The following is a 12,427-nucleotide window of genomic DNA, read 5'->3' on the forward strand; positions in this document are numbered from 1 at the left end:
TTTGCAGTGTTGCCAGCCTGTGAATCCATTCATCCTCATTTATCCACAGACACACACGCAGAGACACAGACAAGACAGATGTCCATCACAGCCAGAGACATTCTGAGTGACCTCAAGCTCACAGTCCACAAAGTCCGATTCAGTCACGTGTTAGTCACGCGGCGGCAACCTGCTACTTTTTTGGTGTTTCGCTCGACACGAAATGACCTTGTGTTGCATCTTTTTAAAAAACAAATTCAGAAGAGAAAAGCATAGATAGACAGCATGATTCAGGAAATATTCGGTGTAACTTTTATATCAAGATCTTCATTTTGCATCCAAGTCAACAATCTTTACACATTATATCAATATGTCACAGAAAGACATCCAAAAAACAAAAAATCTCTGGCTTCCTGACAGGAAGAATTCTTTCCCTGTGGTTGTCGCGGACGACACTGTATTTACAGAGAATGAGGGATGATGATGGAACAACTACTGATCAGTGGATTTATTACTCTTCTCCTGCGTGTTGCTGCTTCTACCGCTAGCACTGTCTCACATACTGTGTCTCGCCGTCTTCTCCCTGCTTCCTCTCTTATTGCTGCATGAACACCAGCCCCCTCCTCCCTCCCTCCCTCCTTCCTTCCTCCTTTACTTTCCTCTCTTCCTCTTTCTAATCCTGCGTCTTCAAAACCCCACTCCCTTCCTCTCCCTGTTATTTTCCTTGTCACCCTTCCTTTCTCGGTTGACATCCATGTGTTCCCTTCTCTGTCTTTCCCCTCCCTCCCAGCTTCACAGTATGTTCTCCTCTCTTCTCTCTCGCAGTAAACTGTCAGCCTGGCTACCAAGCACTCGTCTGCAAAGTCTTACCTGGATCTAGATGAAAGGTGAAAGTGCCGGACCACAGATATCAGTTGAACACTCACAAAAATACAGACCTATTTACATAACACTTTAAGTGGTTACAGTATTGTCATTACTGTGCACTGATTCTAACAGTAATTGTAGCATTGTAGCAGCCAGTTAATTGGATGCACTATGATAGCACTAGTAGTTTTAACTAAGTTGATGACAAAAATTGACAACATCATTCACAATCCCGCTGATATTATTGATGGACTCAGCCCTCATAGCCCTGATTGCAGGGAATCATGACATCATACAGGTGAGACGCAGAAAGCCTCACCTGCAGAGTATTATAGATAAATGTGACCTTAGCTAAAGAACTCTTAGCAGCCCTGAAAAGTGTTAAGCCCTGTAGGTGGTAGATTGAGAATCTAACCGTCCCCCTATCTCCCTCGCTGTGCCTTGAGGATTGGCTTACAGCAAAGCGGGCAAAGAGGGTATCAAGAGTCTAACAGGGGTCTTCGCAGCCTTTAAAACAGGCTGGAAGGGAAAGGGGAGTGGTGCTAAGAGTCAGATTCAGCCGAAAAGAAGGTGGAGGCTGAGGCTGAATACGGAGAGGGCTACTAGTAGGAGGCAGGAAGGCAAGGAGGATGAGGGAGAAGAGGCGGATGGAGGCAGGTCGAACTCAGGCGGACATTCGAGCTCGAAGCATCGCAGGGTGACACCTGAGTCCTCGTTGCCGTAGTTTGCCCAGTACTCTTCTGGGTCGAGTTTGGGCAGCGCCAGCTCTTCCTCCCCCAGCTCGTACTTGACTACTGAGGTGGTCGTGGACGGGCCTTTCCCATACAAACCAGCCTTGACAGTCTCGGAAGCTTTCTCAAAGACGCCTTTTGTGGATGACTGGGGCTTGTTCTTGTGGAACCACCAGCGGGTTTTGGTGCTGAAGGTGGTGGTGGTGGAGCCGCCGATGGAGCCGGGGTCGGGCAGGGGGCAGAGGGCGAAGTCCATCTCACGGAGGAAGCGGAGGTCCTCGCCACGGCGGGTGGAAGGGGAGGCGCAGATGACCTCGGATGAGGAGACACGGGCCTCACGGAACCACTCCCACAGGGCACGGGCCTCGCAGCCGCAGGACCAGGGGTTGGCGTTGAGGCGGAGGAACTCGATGCCCTGCGTGTCTCTAAGGGTCTGGCTGGGCAGCTCAGCCAGGGTGTTGTTGAAGAGGAAGAGCATGGTGAGACGGCCGAGGTCGCGGAAGGCACGGCGGTTCACCTGCCTGATGCGGTTGTCGTGGAGGAGGAGGCGGTCGAGGTTGACCAGGCCGCGGAACACGTTCTCTGAGAGGGTGCGGATACGGTTGCCATGCAGGAAAAGCTGGCTCAGGTTGATGAGGTCAGAGAAGATGTCGTCCTGCAGGAAGTGAAGATTATTCTCCTGAGGGGGAAAAGATAAGAAGGAGAGGGCTTTAGCATGAAAAGAACACACTGAGATGTGTAATATTTTTAACTGGACATGTGTGATGCTGTGTGTGTGTGTGTGTGTGTGTGTGTGTGTGTGTGTGTGTGTGTGTACATGTGTGGGTGGCTGCATGTGTGTGTCAGAGTTGTCTGCATGTACTAATATGTCTCCCCCTACCTGCAAATAGAGGAACTGCAGGCTGTACAGCTTGTGGAAGATGTCATGGGGCAGGGCAGTGAGCTTGCAGCGGTGCATGTGGAGGCTCTGGAGCTTCTCTAGGCCGCGGAAGGCTCCCCCCTCCAGCCTGTGGAGGTTGGGGTTGTCCCCGAGGTCCAACTCCTCCAAGTCCCTCAGCTCACTGAAGGCCCCGGCTTCGATCCACGTGATGTTGTTGGAGAACAGCCACAGAACCTGATGGAAGAAAATACAGAGGTTGAACGGTGACTATTTTTCCTTGCAGTGGATATTACTTCACTTTAACTGTGAATAAAACATTTTTTTTGAAGAATGTTCAAATAGAACTGTTGGTCAAACTCCTTCTTACCTGAGTCCCGAAGCCAAACGAGCCAACTCTAAGCTCCGTGATCCGGTTGTTCTGGAGGAACACGCGCTGCGATTCATAGGGCACTCCAACCGGGACGGCGGTGAAGTTCTGCGCCTGGCAGCTCACAGTCATGGGAGTCGGGTAGCACACGCAGTGATGCGGGCACGCCGACGCCGGACTTGGCTTGCCGAGGACCAGCCACACCACCAGCCAGAGGGAGAGACCGCCTGGAAGGAAGAGAGCAGGGAGAGGGGAGGTGAGCGGGAGCTGTCCGAGGTGCTGACATCATCTTTACCACACATTTCATCCTCACACTGAGTCCAAACGGGTGAATATTGCGCTTATTTTGTATTGCATGTTAAAATTGTGCGTTTATTTTGCTTTTGCTGCTTGTATGCAGTGGTATTTTAGCTGGATTTTCATCTAGAGCAACAACAAGTGAAGTTTACGCTTCAGCACCACACTTGCACCGACCATTACGCACAGCAGAATCACGCAAGTGTTCAGTCAGAGCAGCTATTTCTTAGAGTTAATGAAAACTTCGTATCATATTCCACTTCACATCCTCAAATTTGACTGTTGCAAGTCATGAGATAAGTCATTTTCTCACAGAAACTCAAAGTTTATCCAATCATGTGTCCATTTTCCATTTAAATTTAAACTCTTAAAGTATCTAAACTTTTCTTAGATTACAAAGAAACGTAGAAATTGTTGCAGAAGTGATGCAAAGCAGCTCTATGTGTGAAGTTTCCGTGAGCTATCCAAAGGCAAAGAAGACAGAAGAGAAACTTACTTTTGTAGGTGCGCATGATGGAGCATCGTCGGCTACGAGAAATCGTAGAGGTTTCCATCCTGAACCAAAGCCCAAAGCGAGTTAGCCTAAGAAGTAAAGCCTGCTATCTCCGCTGATGCGCTGGTTCCCGAGTCGGAGCGACTGAGAGTGTGCCGGTTGATGGCTACCACTGTCCCATATATACTCGAGCATCTCGTTATTGCCTACGGCAGTGGGCACCGTGGAATCTCCTACGTCACAGATCCCGGGTCATGAATGAGTGAGGGCGGCATGAAACGGAAAGGGGAGGGCCCGACCGTAGGGGATTCTCGTGGAGAGTTTGTACGCGCGTAAGGACTGGTTGGAGACGTGCGCTCAGACTCAGTGAGAGGAGGAGACTTTTCTCGACGCACGTTGGAACAAGAGGAAGGGGGGGTGAGTGAGAGTAGAAACAGTGAAGGGAGGGGTGAACGGGCGGGGGGGGAGGTGAGCAAGGCACCGTGCCCGGTAATAATGACTGGGCTCTGTGGAAGAGCGGAGGAGCGGGAGAGCGCGCGGCTCGTTTCCTGGCCGGCTCTCTTAGAGACCGTTATGGTCTGTGTTTCCGGCGCGCAGCAGCCAGACAGAGAGAAAGAGATGAAGGCTGGGCTGGTTCTGTGTTAGGAAAGGAGGATGCCCCCGAATTATGATTCAGCTATCAGGGAGTACAGTGCCAAGAGAGAGTTATACTCAAAACAACCGTGGTTGAGTAGTATTTGTTGTGGAGGTTAACTATGACATGCTTCAGTCATGCTGTTTGTACTTTAATTAGCTCCTGACATAATTATGTTGCTGATGGAGAGATGAAGTGGAGTTAATTAACTAAACAAGGGACGAGTGGTCACAAATGAATAGAGGGGATTTCTTTACTCATTAAGGACATTTAAACAAACTTTGTAGAAGTGAATCCTCATATTTGATTTCTCTGTTTTTATTGCACTGCCTCAGATGTTGTTAATTAAGTCCACAAATGGGAACGTTATTAATGAGGCCAGAAAGACAGCAAAACACAGCAGATGTCTTAATATGCATGCCACTTCAAGTGGTGTGTGTGTGTGTGTGTGTGTGTGTGTGTGTGCGTGCGTGCGCGCGTGTGCCTCAAGCTGTCACTGCTTGTGACCACCAACTGTAAAATAGCAGGATAGCATCTACCATGACAGTGATAGCGCGTGATAAATATAGCTGTCATTGATCACATGTAATGTGATTGGAAGATGTAGTTCACTGCTTTGACGGAGCACTGTGTAGTTTCGAGGACATTTAACCAGAAGAGAAAGATATTCATTGACAAACTGACCACTTAATAACTGAATAAACCAACTGACATTAAAGGACAACACAATTTCAGACTGTTTTACATTCATATGTGGCGGACCCTGCCACCTTTGTAGCTTCAAACAGTGAGAGAACAGCTTGTTTATTCACTTATGAAAAAGGTAGAGATTTCTGAGTTTGTGTTCTGTCTGTCTGTGTTCATTAATGTTAAAAGGAACTCAGATGAGGCACTCTAGAGCGCGCATGAAGTCATATTCTTTGGACTGTCGTTGTAAAATCTGTCCCGAGTCCTTCACAAAGAAATCCACAGTCCAGCAGCATTATCCAGCTTCAACAAACCATCCACAGGCTTGTATAGGCAACCGAGAGAGACGGGGAAGGTCTCATTTTTCACATCACATTACAATCTGTTCACGATGGCCAATAAGAAAGGGATTAATACATGTAAATTGCTGCATGTTGTTAGAGCCACTTTCAACGATCATTAAGGATAAGTGCAGCCAAAAATGAAAAATGTTGTCATTATCTCACAATGCTGATGGAAAGGCAGGTAAAGTTTTGTAGTCCACAAAACGTTTCTAGAGCTTCACAGCAAAACATCGGCGCAGGATTTTCTCCTTAAAAGGTCGATGGGGACTTGTTTTAAAACGTAAAAAAAAAAACATAAGATGCCTCGCTACAGCTTGTCTGCCATAATCCAAGTCTCCAGAAGCCCTGAGATCCCAAACTGCTGAGTTAAAAAAAAGAAAATTTATGTAGACCGTAGCCTCGGTTTTGAACTCATGCACCCTCTTCAGACAGGGTGCACATTTTTTTTTTTGGCTGCACAGCTACAGTGAAGATTTTGGCTTGAAAGAGGCTGTAAATAACATCTTTTCAGCTCAAATTTGAATCTCTGGGCTTCTTGAGACTTGAATTACGCTGGACAAGCTGGTTTTTCTTTTTTTGTCTTGTCTTTTGTTTTTTTTTGTTTTAAAACAAGTCCCCACCTGCTTCAGTTGATTCGGAGAATGCTGCAACACTGTTTTGCTGTGAAGCTCCGGAAATGATTTGTGGACTACGAAACTTCACCTGACTTTCCATCATCATGTGGTTGAGTCGCTCATGACAGAATTTTTATTTTTGGGTGATCTTATCCTTTAATTAGTTTTACCTAGTAGGCTCGGTCTCCATACAGTCCTTGCTTGCGTAGATAGCTATAGAAAGAGCTTATAGAGCTGTATGAATACATGGATTGTACTGGCATAGTTTCTAAAGAGCATTCTGTTTGTCTAACATTATACAAGCAACACTTGTAATAAGAATAAGAGCAAATCATGGTTGCATCGTTGCAGTGTGTGAGGTTCTGGCAATGTGAGCAGCGGTAGAATAGGCCAGAGTCGACCTTGGAGATTAATTCAAGTTTTCTTGTGTGAGTGTGATATTGGAAATGAGTTTATTGCTGCTCAGACTGAGACCAGCGAGGAGGGAGACAACAGAAGCTCATCCATTCATAGTAACACACAACAGATGAGTGTATGAATGAAGGAATAGTCACATGTAAGGGCGTATGCATGGATGCACACACAGACACACACACCATACAGTACAGTCCGCACACACTCACTTCATTCTGCACAAAGCCAAATGAGCCACAGGCAGTGATAAACAAATGAGTAAGCGAGGGGATCCGCCAGCCGGTGTGTGCTGTTGTTCCCTCACACCTCCTGCTTTGTCCTTATCTGGACTTGTGTTTGAGTTTCATTGCCCACCGGCCATCCGGGACCAACACCTCACAGGCCTCCCCATCACACACACCCACTGCCCCAGCCGTGCAACTGTGTGTGTCAGTGTGCATGTGTGCTCGCATGCCTCTCTGCTGAGGCACAACTTTGTCTAAATGCCACCACGGAGTGTCAGTCAAGCCGTGTTGTGCCAGTCACCCACACAACAGGTTTGCGCTACTGTGTAGGCACCGTCTCCACATTGAGTGTGATGGTCGCTACGTCGTGTTTGTGTTATCCCCACACACAAAAACACGCTGAGGCTTCCCCGTCCCGCACCCAGACCGCCACATCTGCCAGCCCGTCTCTCTGTCCATCTGCATGTCTGTCTGTCTGCACCCTGCTGTATCTCCTTATCCACAGTCTGCCCGGCTCTGATCAACTGTTAGTTACCAACTGAGGAGTGCGTCACTGCACCATCCAGCGAAGGCGCCTTGTTATCTTGCTCTGTGGTGTCAGACATCCTGAAATAAACTGATTGGACACCCAGTCAGCTGATACGAATTTGCCTCCCTTATTCACTGCTACAGGTGTGGCTGCGCAATTCACTCCTGTGTGACGTCAACGCTTTCGCACCGAGTAGATGTGAGTAAAGCTGATGGGATAGTCGAGGTGTGTCTGTTGCCAAGGTTACAGTTCTGTTCCCTGGCCTTCAGTGAAGTTATTAAATATAGGTAAGATAGCCTGTTATTGAGCTGCAGTTCTCTTTTCTGGCTTCAAAACACTTCTTCTCTTGTTTCTCTTCATCACCATCCTCGTGTGTTATTGATTCAATGAGGACGCTTGTTAATGGAGGATGACTTTGACATGTTTTATCTCATTAGTGAGCACAAAAGCCTGTGTTCGCATGCACAACTGTACACTTGTACACACTTGTACACTTGTACTTGTGTATTTGCATCCCATCAGGAGAAAGACAGGAGGATAAGCACACACACCTCCTCACGGTTACTACAGTTAGTGTGATGTGAAAGACTGATGCAGACAGAGATACTGGAAGACGCACAATGACACACACTGAGAAACAAACAAGACAAGACAGTGTAGTGTCACGCACATAAACAGCGAGACAAAGACAAATACTTCTAGAAGGTGACTCAACACATATTGTTTTGTAGGAAACTCTCGAACACATTGCTCACTGGCACGGTCCGTCTACCTCTCATAGACGCACTCACAGAGGCAGCGTTATCTTTCAGCGCCTGTCCAATTGTCACTGTGCTATTCTACGGCGTCTCGCTCACCTCCCCTCTCCTTCATCTCTTTTCTCTTTGTCTTCCAGCACTCCCTCCCTCCCTCTTTTTTTTTTTTTTTCTTTTTCTGCCAGTTTCATTTGTCCTGCCATGGCGTCACCACTTCCGCTTAACCATATACTGCTGCTTTTTTTTTCTTCCACACACTGGCACACTGTCTGCAGCACAATGGCTGCTGGAGTGACATGCAATTAGTCTTCTCTTCTTATAAGGCAACAACTGATTGAGTTTCTAAGATGCCAGACAGACTTTATCGGGAGGTCGTCATCACTTTGGTGTCAATGTTTTCATCGTTTTTAAAGTTGTACTTAAATGTTATCCGCTTTAAAGTTAAACATTCTGTGTTTATCAGTGGTTTCTCGTCATTCTAGAAGAGAAGTCTAGCATGTTTGCTAAGTTTTATTGTAGTAGTGTTGTATATGGTGTTTCCTCAAAATGTCCTCGGAGTTCAGTGAGCTGGGAGGCATTAACCTGCCTGTGGGGCAAAAATGATCCATCAGCCCGGACTGACACACCCGTTCATCCCCCCCTTCTGTGCACTGCATGTGTTTTCATGTGTAAAATTTTACAGAGGGTTAGGGTGCCTAAACCTAACCAAGTCGTTTTTGTGCCTAAACCTGACCAAGTAGTTGTAGTTGCAGTGCCTAAACCTAACCAAGTAGTTTTAGTGCCTATACCCAACCAACCTGTCACAGTAGGGCTGAATGATTTTAGGAAAAGATCTAATTGCGATTTTTCTGGCAGATATTGTGATTTAGATTTGATTCACGATTTCCTTCAAATCAAGCTTCAGTGCAATATTCACAATGTACAGTAACATTAAAACATTAAATGCTATTACTCTAATGCAAGGATGAAAACTAAAGTTAAAAATTGCTTCCAAATGTATTTATTAATGGATATTATATATTAGATATTTATATACGGAGTTACACTGGCAAAAGATGCTGTAACTGTAGTCTGTTTGCTACAGTGGGCCTGAGTATCATTTTAACCGGACTTTTTCGTCATGCAAATGCCTGTGGTGATTTTTCAAGTGCCGGTATAAATTGGTTGTGTTTCCGCTGGATGTTGCAACTTTAGCGCAACAAGCCATTTCAGAACACGTTAAGGAGCAGGTTAATACTGATTGGTTAGTGTGACCTGTCCATGAGTATCATGCCGCTTCTGACTGGTAAGCTTGGCAGGATGGTAGGGAGAAGGCATGTATGTGTAAAATAGTTGACACAACAGATCCTGGGTCAGTCACGAGCGCTGCAAAAAACGCAGCTTTGGCGATCACATGATCGCGTTGTCTGAAATCGCAATTTCGATCAGAAAACGGTAAATCGTTCAGCCCTATGTCACAGTATGATGACTGTCCAGTATGCTGTCGCCGGTATGCTGCAACAGTAATGCCATTTTGGGGGTCACTTGCAATCAACCTACTTATCATAGGGGTATGACGGTTGAAACAGGGAGCACAATACAGAATACAAGTATTGCAGGTATACAGTGTGAGGCCAAAGCAAGACACTGAAGACCATTTTAATCTTTCAGCCATGATAGGACTCTGAAGAAGAAAGGAGGAGGGTGGGATTGTTAAAGCAAAGGTTTCATTTCTGTTTACATTCAGTGTTTCTTACCAAAATATATTTCCAGTACCTTTGAGGTGTTGAGTGCATATCATTCCTTATAAAAGGTTGTCTACCATCAACTGTCAATCAGGAGAAAAGCATGGAACTGATGGCAGAAATAAGTGCTACTGGTGGCCAAAAACTCCACAGGGCACCTTTAAGGCCCCTGCTATCTCAGGCCCTGTCCACACATACACAGATATTTTTTAAAACTTAGCTTTTTTTCTATGTGTTTTAGGTCACTCAAAACAGACCTTTTGGAAAAAACTCCACTTTCAGTGTTCAAGTCTAGGCGGGCAAACGTAAACCTACACTGAAAATACAACAATTGAAAAGAGGGACAAAAGCAGCTGCTGACAATATTTTAGTAAAAATAGCATGATCCAGGAGGATTCTGTGACGAGTAGTCACGTTTCACTGGTTTGATGTACTATATGACTATTAATGTTCACGCATGCCCCATGTACATGAATAATCATGTGCTATGAGTTTTCAGTTGTGTGAGTGTAGACGGAACTTCTTCTCTGAAACAGTACTAAAATGATCATCGGGATGCAGATCGCTGTAAAAATATTTGAGTATGTGTGGGCTAGGCCTCAGTCCATACAGTGTTTTAGTGGACTACTTGCCTCAATTTAACCTCTAGTCTATGGGCCCCCATTTCATGTAGTTTAGTTAATTGTTTGGGTCTTTATTGAGGTTGTTTATGTGATACGGACAGTTTTATAACCAAAGTATAGGCTATAAATACCTAGAAGTGCAGTAAAGTAGTTTACAGAGTGAACCTGATAAATGAGCCTAATAACTGGGAGACATCCAGTGTGCAAAGACACTGTGTAAAGTGATGCTGTCTTCCTTAACAACAACAGGTTGGTGGTTGTACTCACTCTGCTTTCTTTGGTCAGTGCTACTTCCTCTCCTCATCTTTCATCACCAGCAGAACAATTGTATAACACTCAGCCATACGTGTTTGTTTGTTTGTTTCCACTCTCCCTCCTCCTCCTCCCTCCCTCACTCGCTCGCTCCATTTCTCATCATAGCTCTTCTTCTCAGTGTTCTCTCACTGCTCTCACAAAGAGCACCCCCCTTATTGATTTATCTGCCTCTCGCTCTCTTTATAAGATGTCCAATTCACAATTAAATTTGATCTTGAAGCATGAGAAAATAAAGCATCCGTGTACACCGTTATACAGGCAGGTGCATGGCAGAATAAATTATGCTACATTGTTATAAAGATATCTCCTACATAATCTCAACACTGACAGATTTATTAAACAGCCATGTTTCAATGCAACTACCCTTGTCAGGCATCTAATTGAACAAGTGACGAGCCCGTACACAGTACGTAGACATGTAGGAAAGCCTCTAAGCATACTTTGGGCCACAGGACATATGGACGGAAGTCTAGATTTACTATGTTTTGACAGTTTTCTGATATTATTGTTAAAATTATACAATTGTATAGCGCAGTTGGACTGTGAGTGCATCGATGGGTTTGTTGCAGTGCTGACAGTCTGCCTGCTGCATGTCATATCTGTCAATCCATCACTCCCCTGTATCTCCATAGTCACTGTCCATTGAAGGCAAATGTTAAAAATAATCCCAAAAAAAAAAAAAAAAAATTAAGGTCATAATACGGAAGCCCTAAAGGGCCATGCATTCATACATTTTATTTCCTCCGCTTTCCCGTGATAACGAGTTAATTTCATTTGTTTTTTTGTTATCACGAAATAACAACTGCCGTTTTCCCGAGATAACAGGATAATTTTCTCAAGATCTTGAGAAAACAAAATGATAGTGATGATATGATGACAATGATATTAAATCATTGCAGGAAACATCATTCAGTGTAGCAATGTCAGAGGAGCAGGAGCATATCGATCACCGCGTCACATATCTTTTCAATCAAGGCCTGACACAGGCTGAAATAGCATTATGCCTTGCTATTACAGATAATATACTGTACACATTAGTGTGCATAGCTGACCAGCTATGTAGTTAATGACGAGATCTCGAATTAATTATATCGTTATCTCGGGAAAACAAAGTTTGGTTATCTCGAGATCTTGAGAAAATTATCCCGTTATCTCGGGAAAACGGCAGTTGTTATTACGAGATAATAACTCGAGATCTCGAGAAAACAAATGAAATTTACTCGTTATCACAGGAAAACTGGGGAAATAAAATGTATGAATGCATTCCGTACATATCTGCTCTCTGCTGAGTGTTTCACGCCGGCTCCAGTTTTGTTGGTATCTTGAGGGTCCATATGTATTTACATTCACATGCATCCAACTCACTACACAGTTTTGATACTATTTCACGCTAGTGTTGCTTTTTTTCAGTTTTCAGTTGTTCCTGTTTGGTTGGTGGTTCCCAAACGGCCTAGATGTGGAACAATACATTATTTTTGCAAAATACATACTGTACATATATATATATAACAGACACACACACACACACACACACACACACACACACACACACACACACTTCTCTCTTGCCCTTTTTTCAGTTCACCTGATTTTTAGTTTTGTGATCACTCCGGTTTAAATGTGTGGGTTGCTGCTTTTATGTAATTTAACAAAGTTTCAAACCAAATCTTGAATCATTCTGCTAGTAACTATTTCATGAGTAATATAGGTGTTTGTAAAATTAAATTTGGCATTAGTAGATAAAAAATAAATGTGTACAGAGTAATTACATAACACCTGTAGAGGCTATTTTGCACAGATTTGAATACAGAATAGTACAGCCATGTTTGTGGCCACCAAAACAGGAATTTTATGCCAAAACATGATCTTTTCCGAAACCTTACCAGTGGTCTTTGTACCTAAATCTGACCAGATCATAAGCACAGCATGGCATGAAATAGAAAATGTAAG

At 44.6% G+C, this 12,427-nt stretch overlaps 2 protein-coding genes across 2 annotated transcripts in view; one reads left to right on the top strand and one right to left on the bottom strand.

The window, feature by feature from the left end:
• Positions 1-277: 277 nt before the first annotated feature.
• rtn4rl2a (reticulon 4 receptor-like 2 a) lies at positions 278-3,824 on the bottom strand. The gene is given in 5 exon segments (XM_084366593.1): positions 278-2,256; positions 2,458-2,691; positions 2,825-3,051; positions 3,618-3,719; positions 3,722-3,824. Coding segments are annotated over 5 exon segments (1,506 nt in total). The 5' UTR covers positions 3,810-3,824; the 3' UTR covers positions 278-1,401.
• Positions 3,087-12,427, top strand: part of cryba1l2 (crystallin, beta A1, like 2) — a 40,082-nt gene continuing 30,741 nt past the window's right edge. Inside the window, exon 1 of the mRNA XM_084366604.1 lies at positions 3,087-3,152. The gene's annotated coding sequence lies outside the window, so the exon portion shown is untranslated. The remainder of the gene's footprint in view (positions 3,153-12,427) is intronic.

Source organism: Pagrus pagrus (assembly GCF_965226575.1).
Source record: "Pagrus pagrus genome assembly, chromosome: 2".
Classification (NCBI taxonomy): Eukaryota; Metazoa; Chordata; class Actinopteri; order Spariformes; family Sparidae; genus Pagrus; species Pagrus pagrus.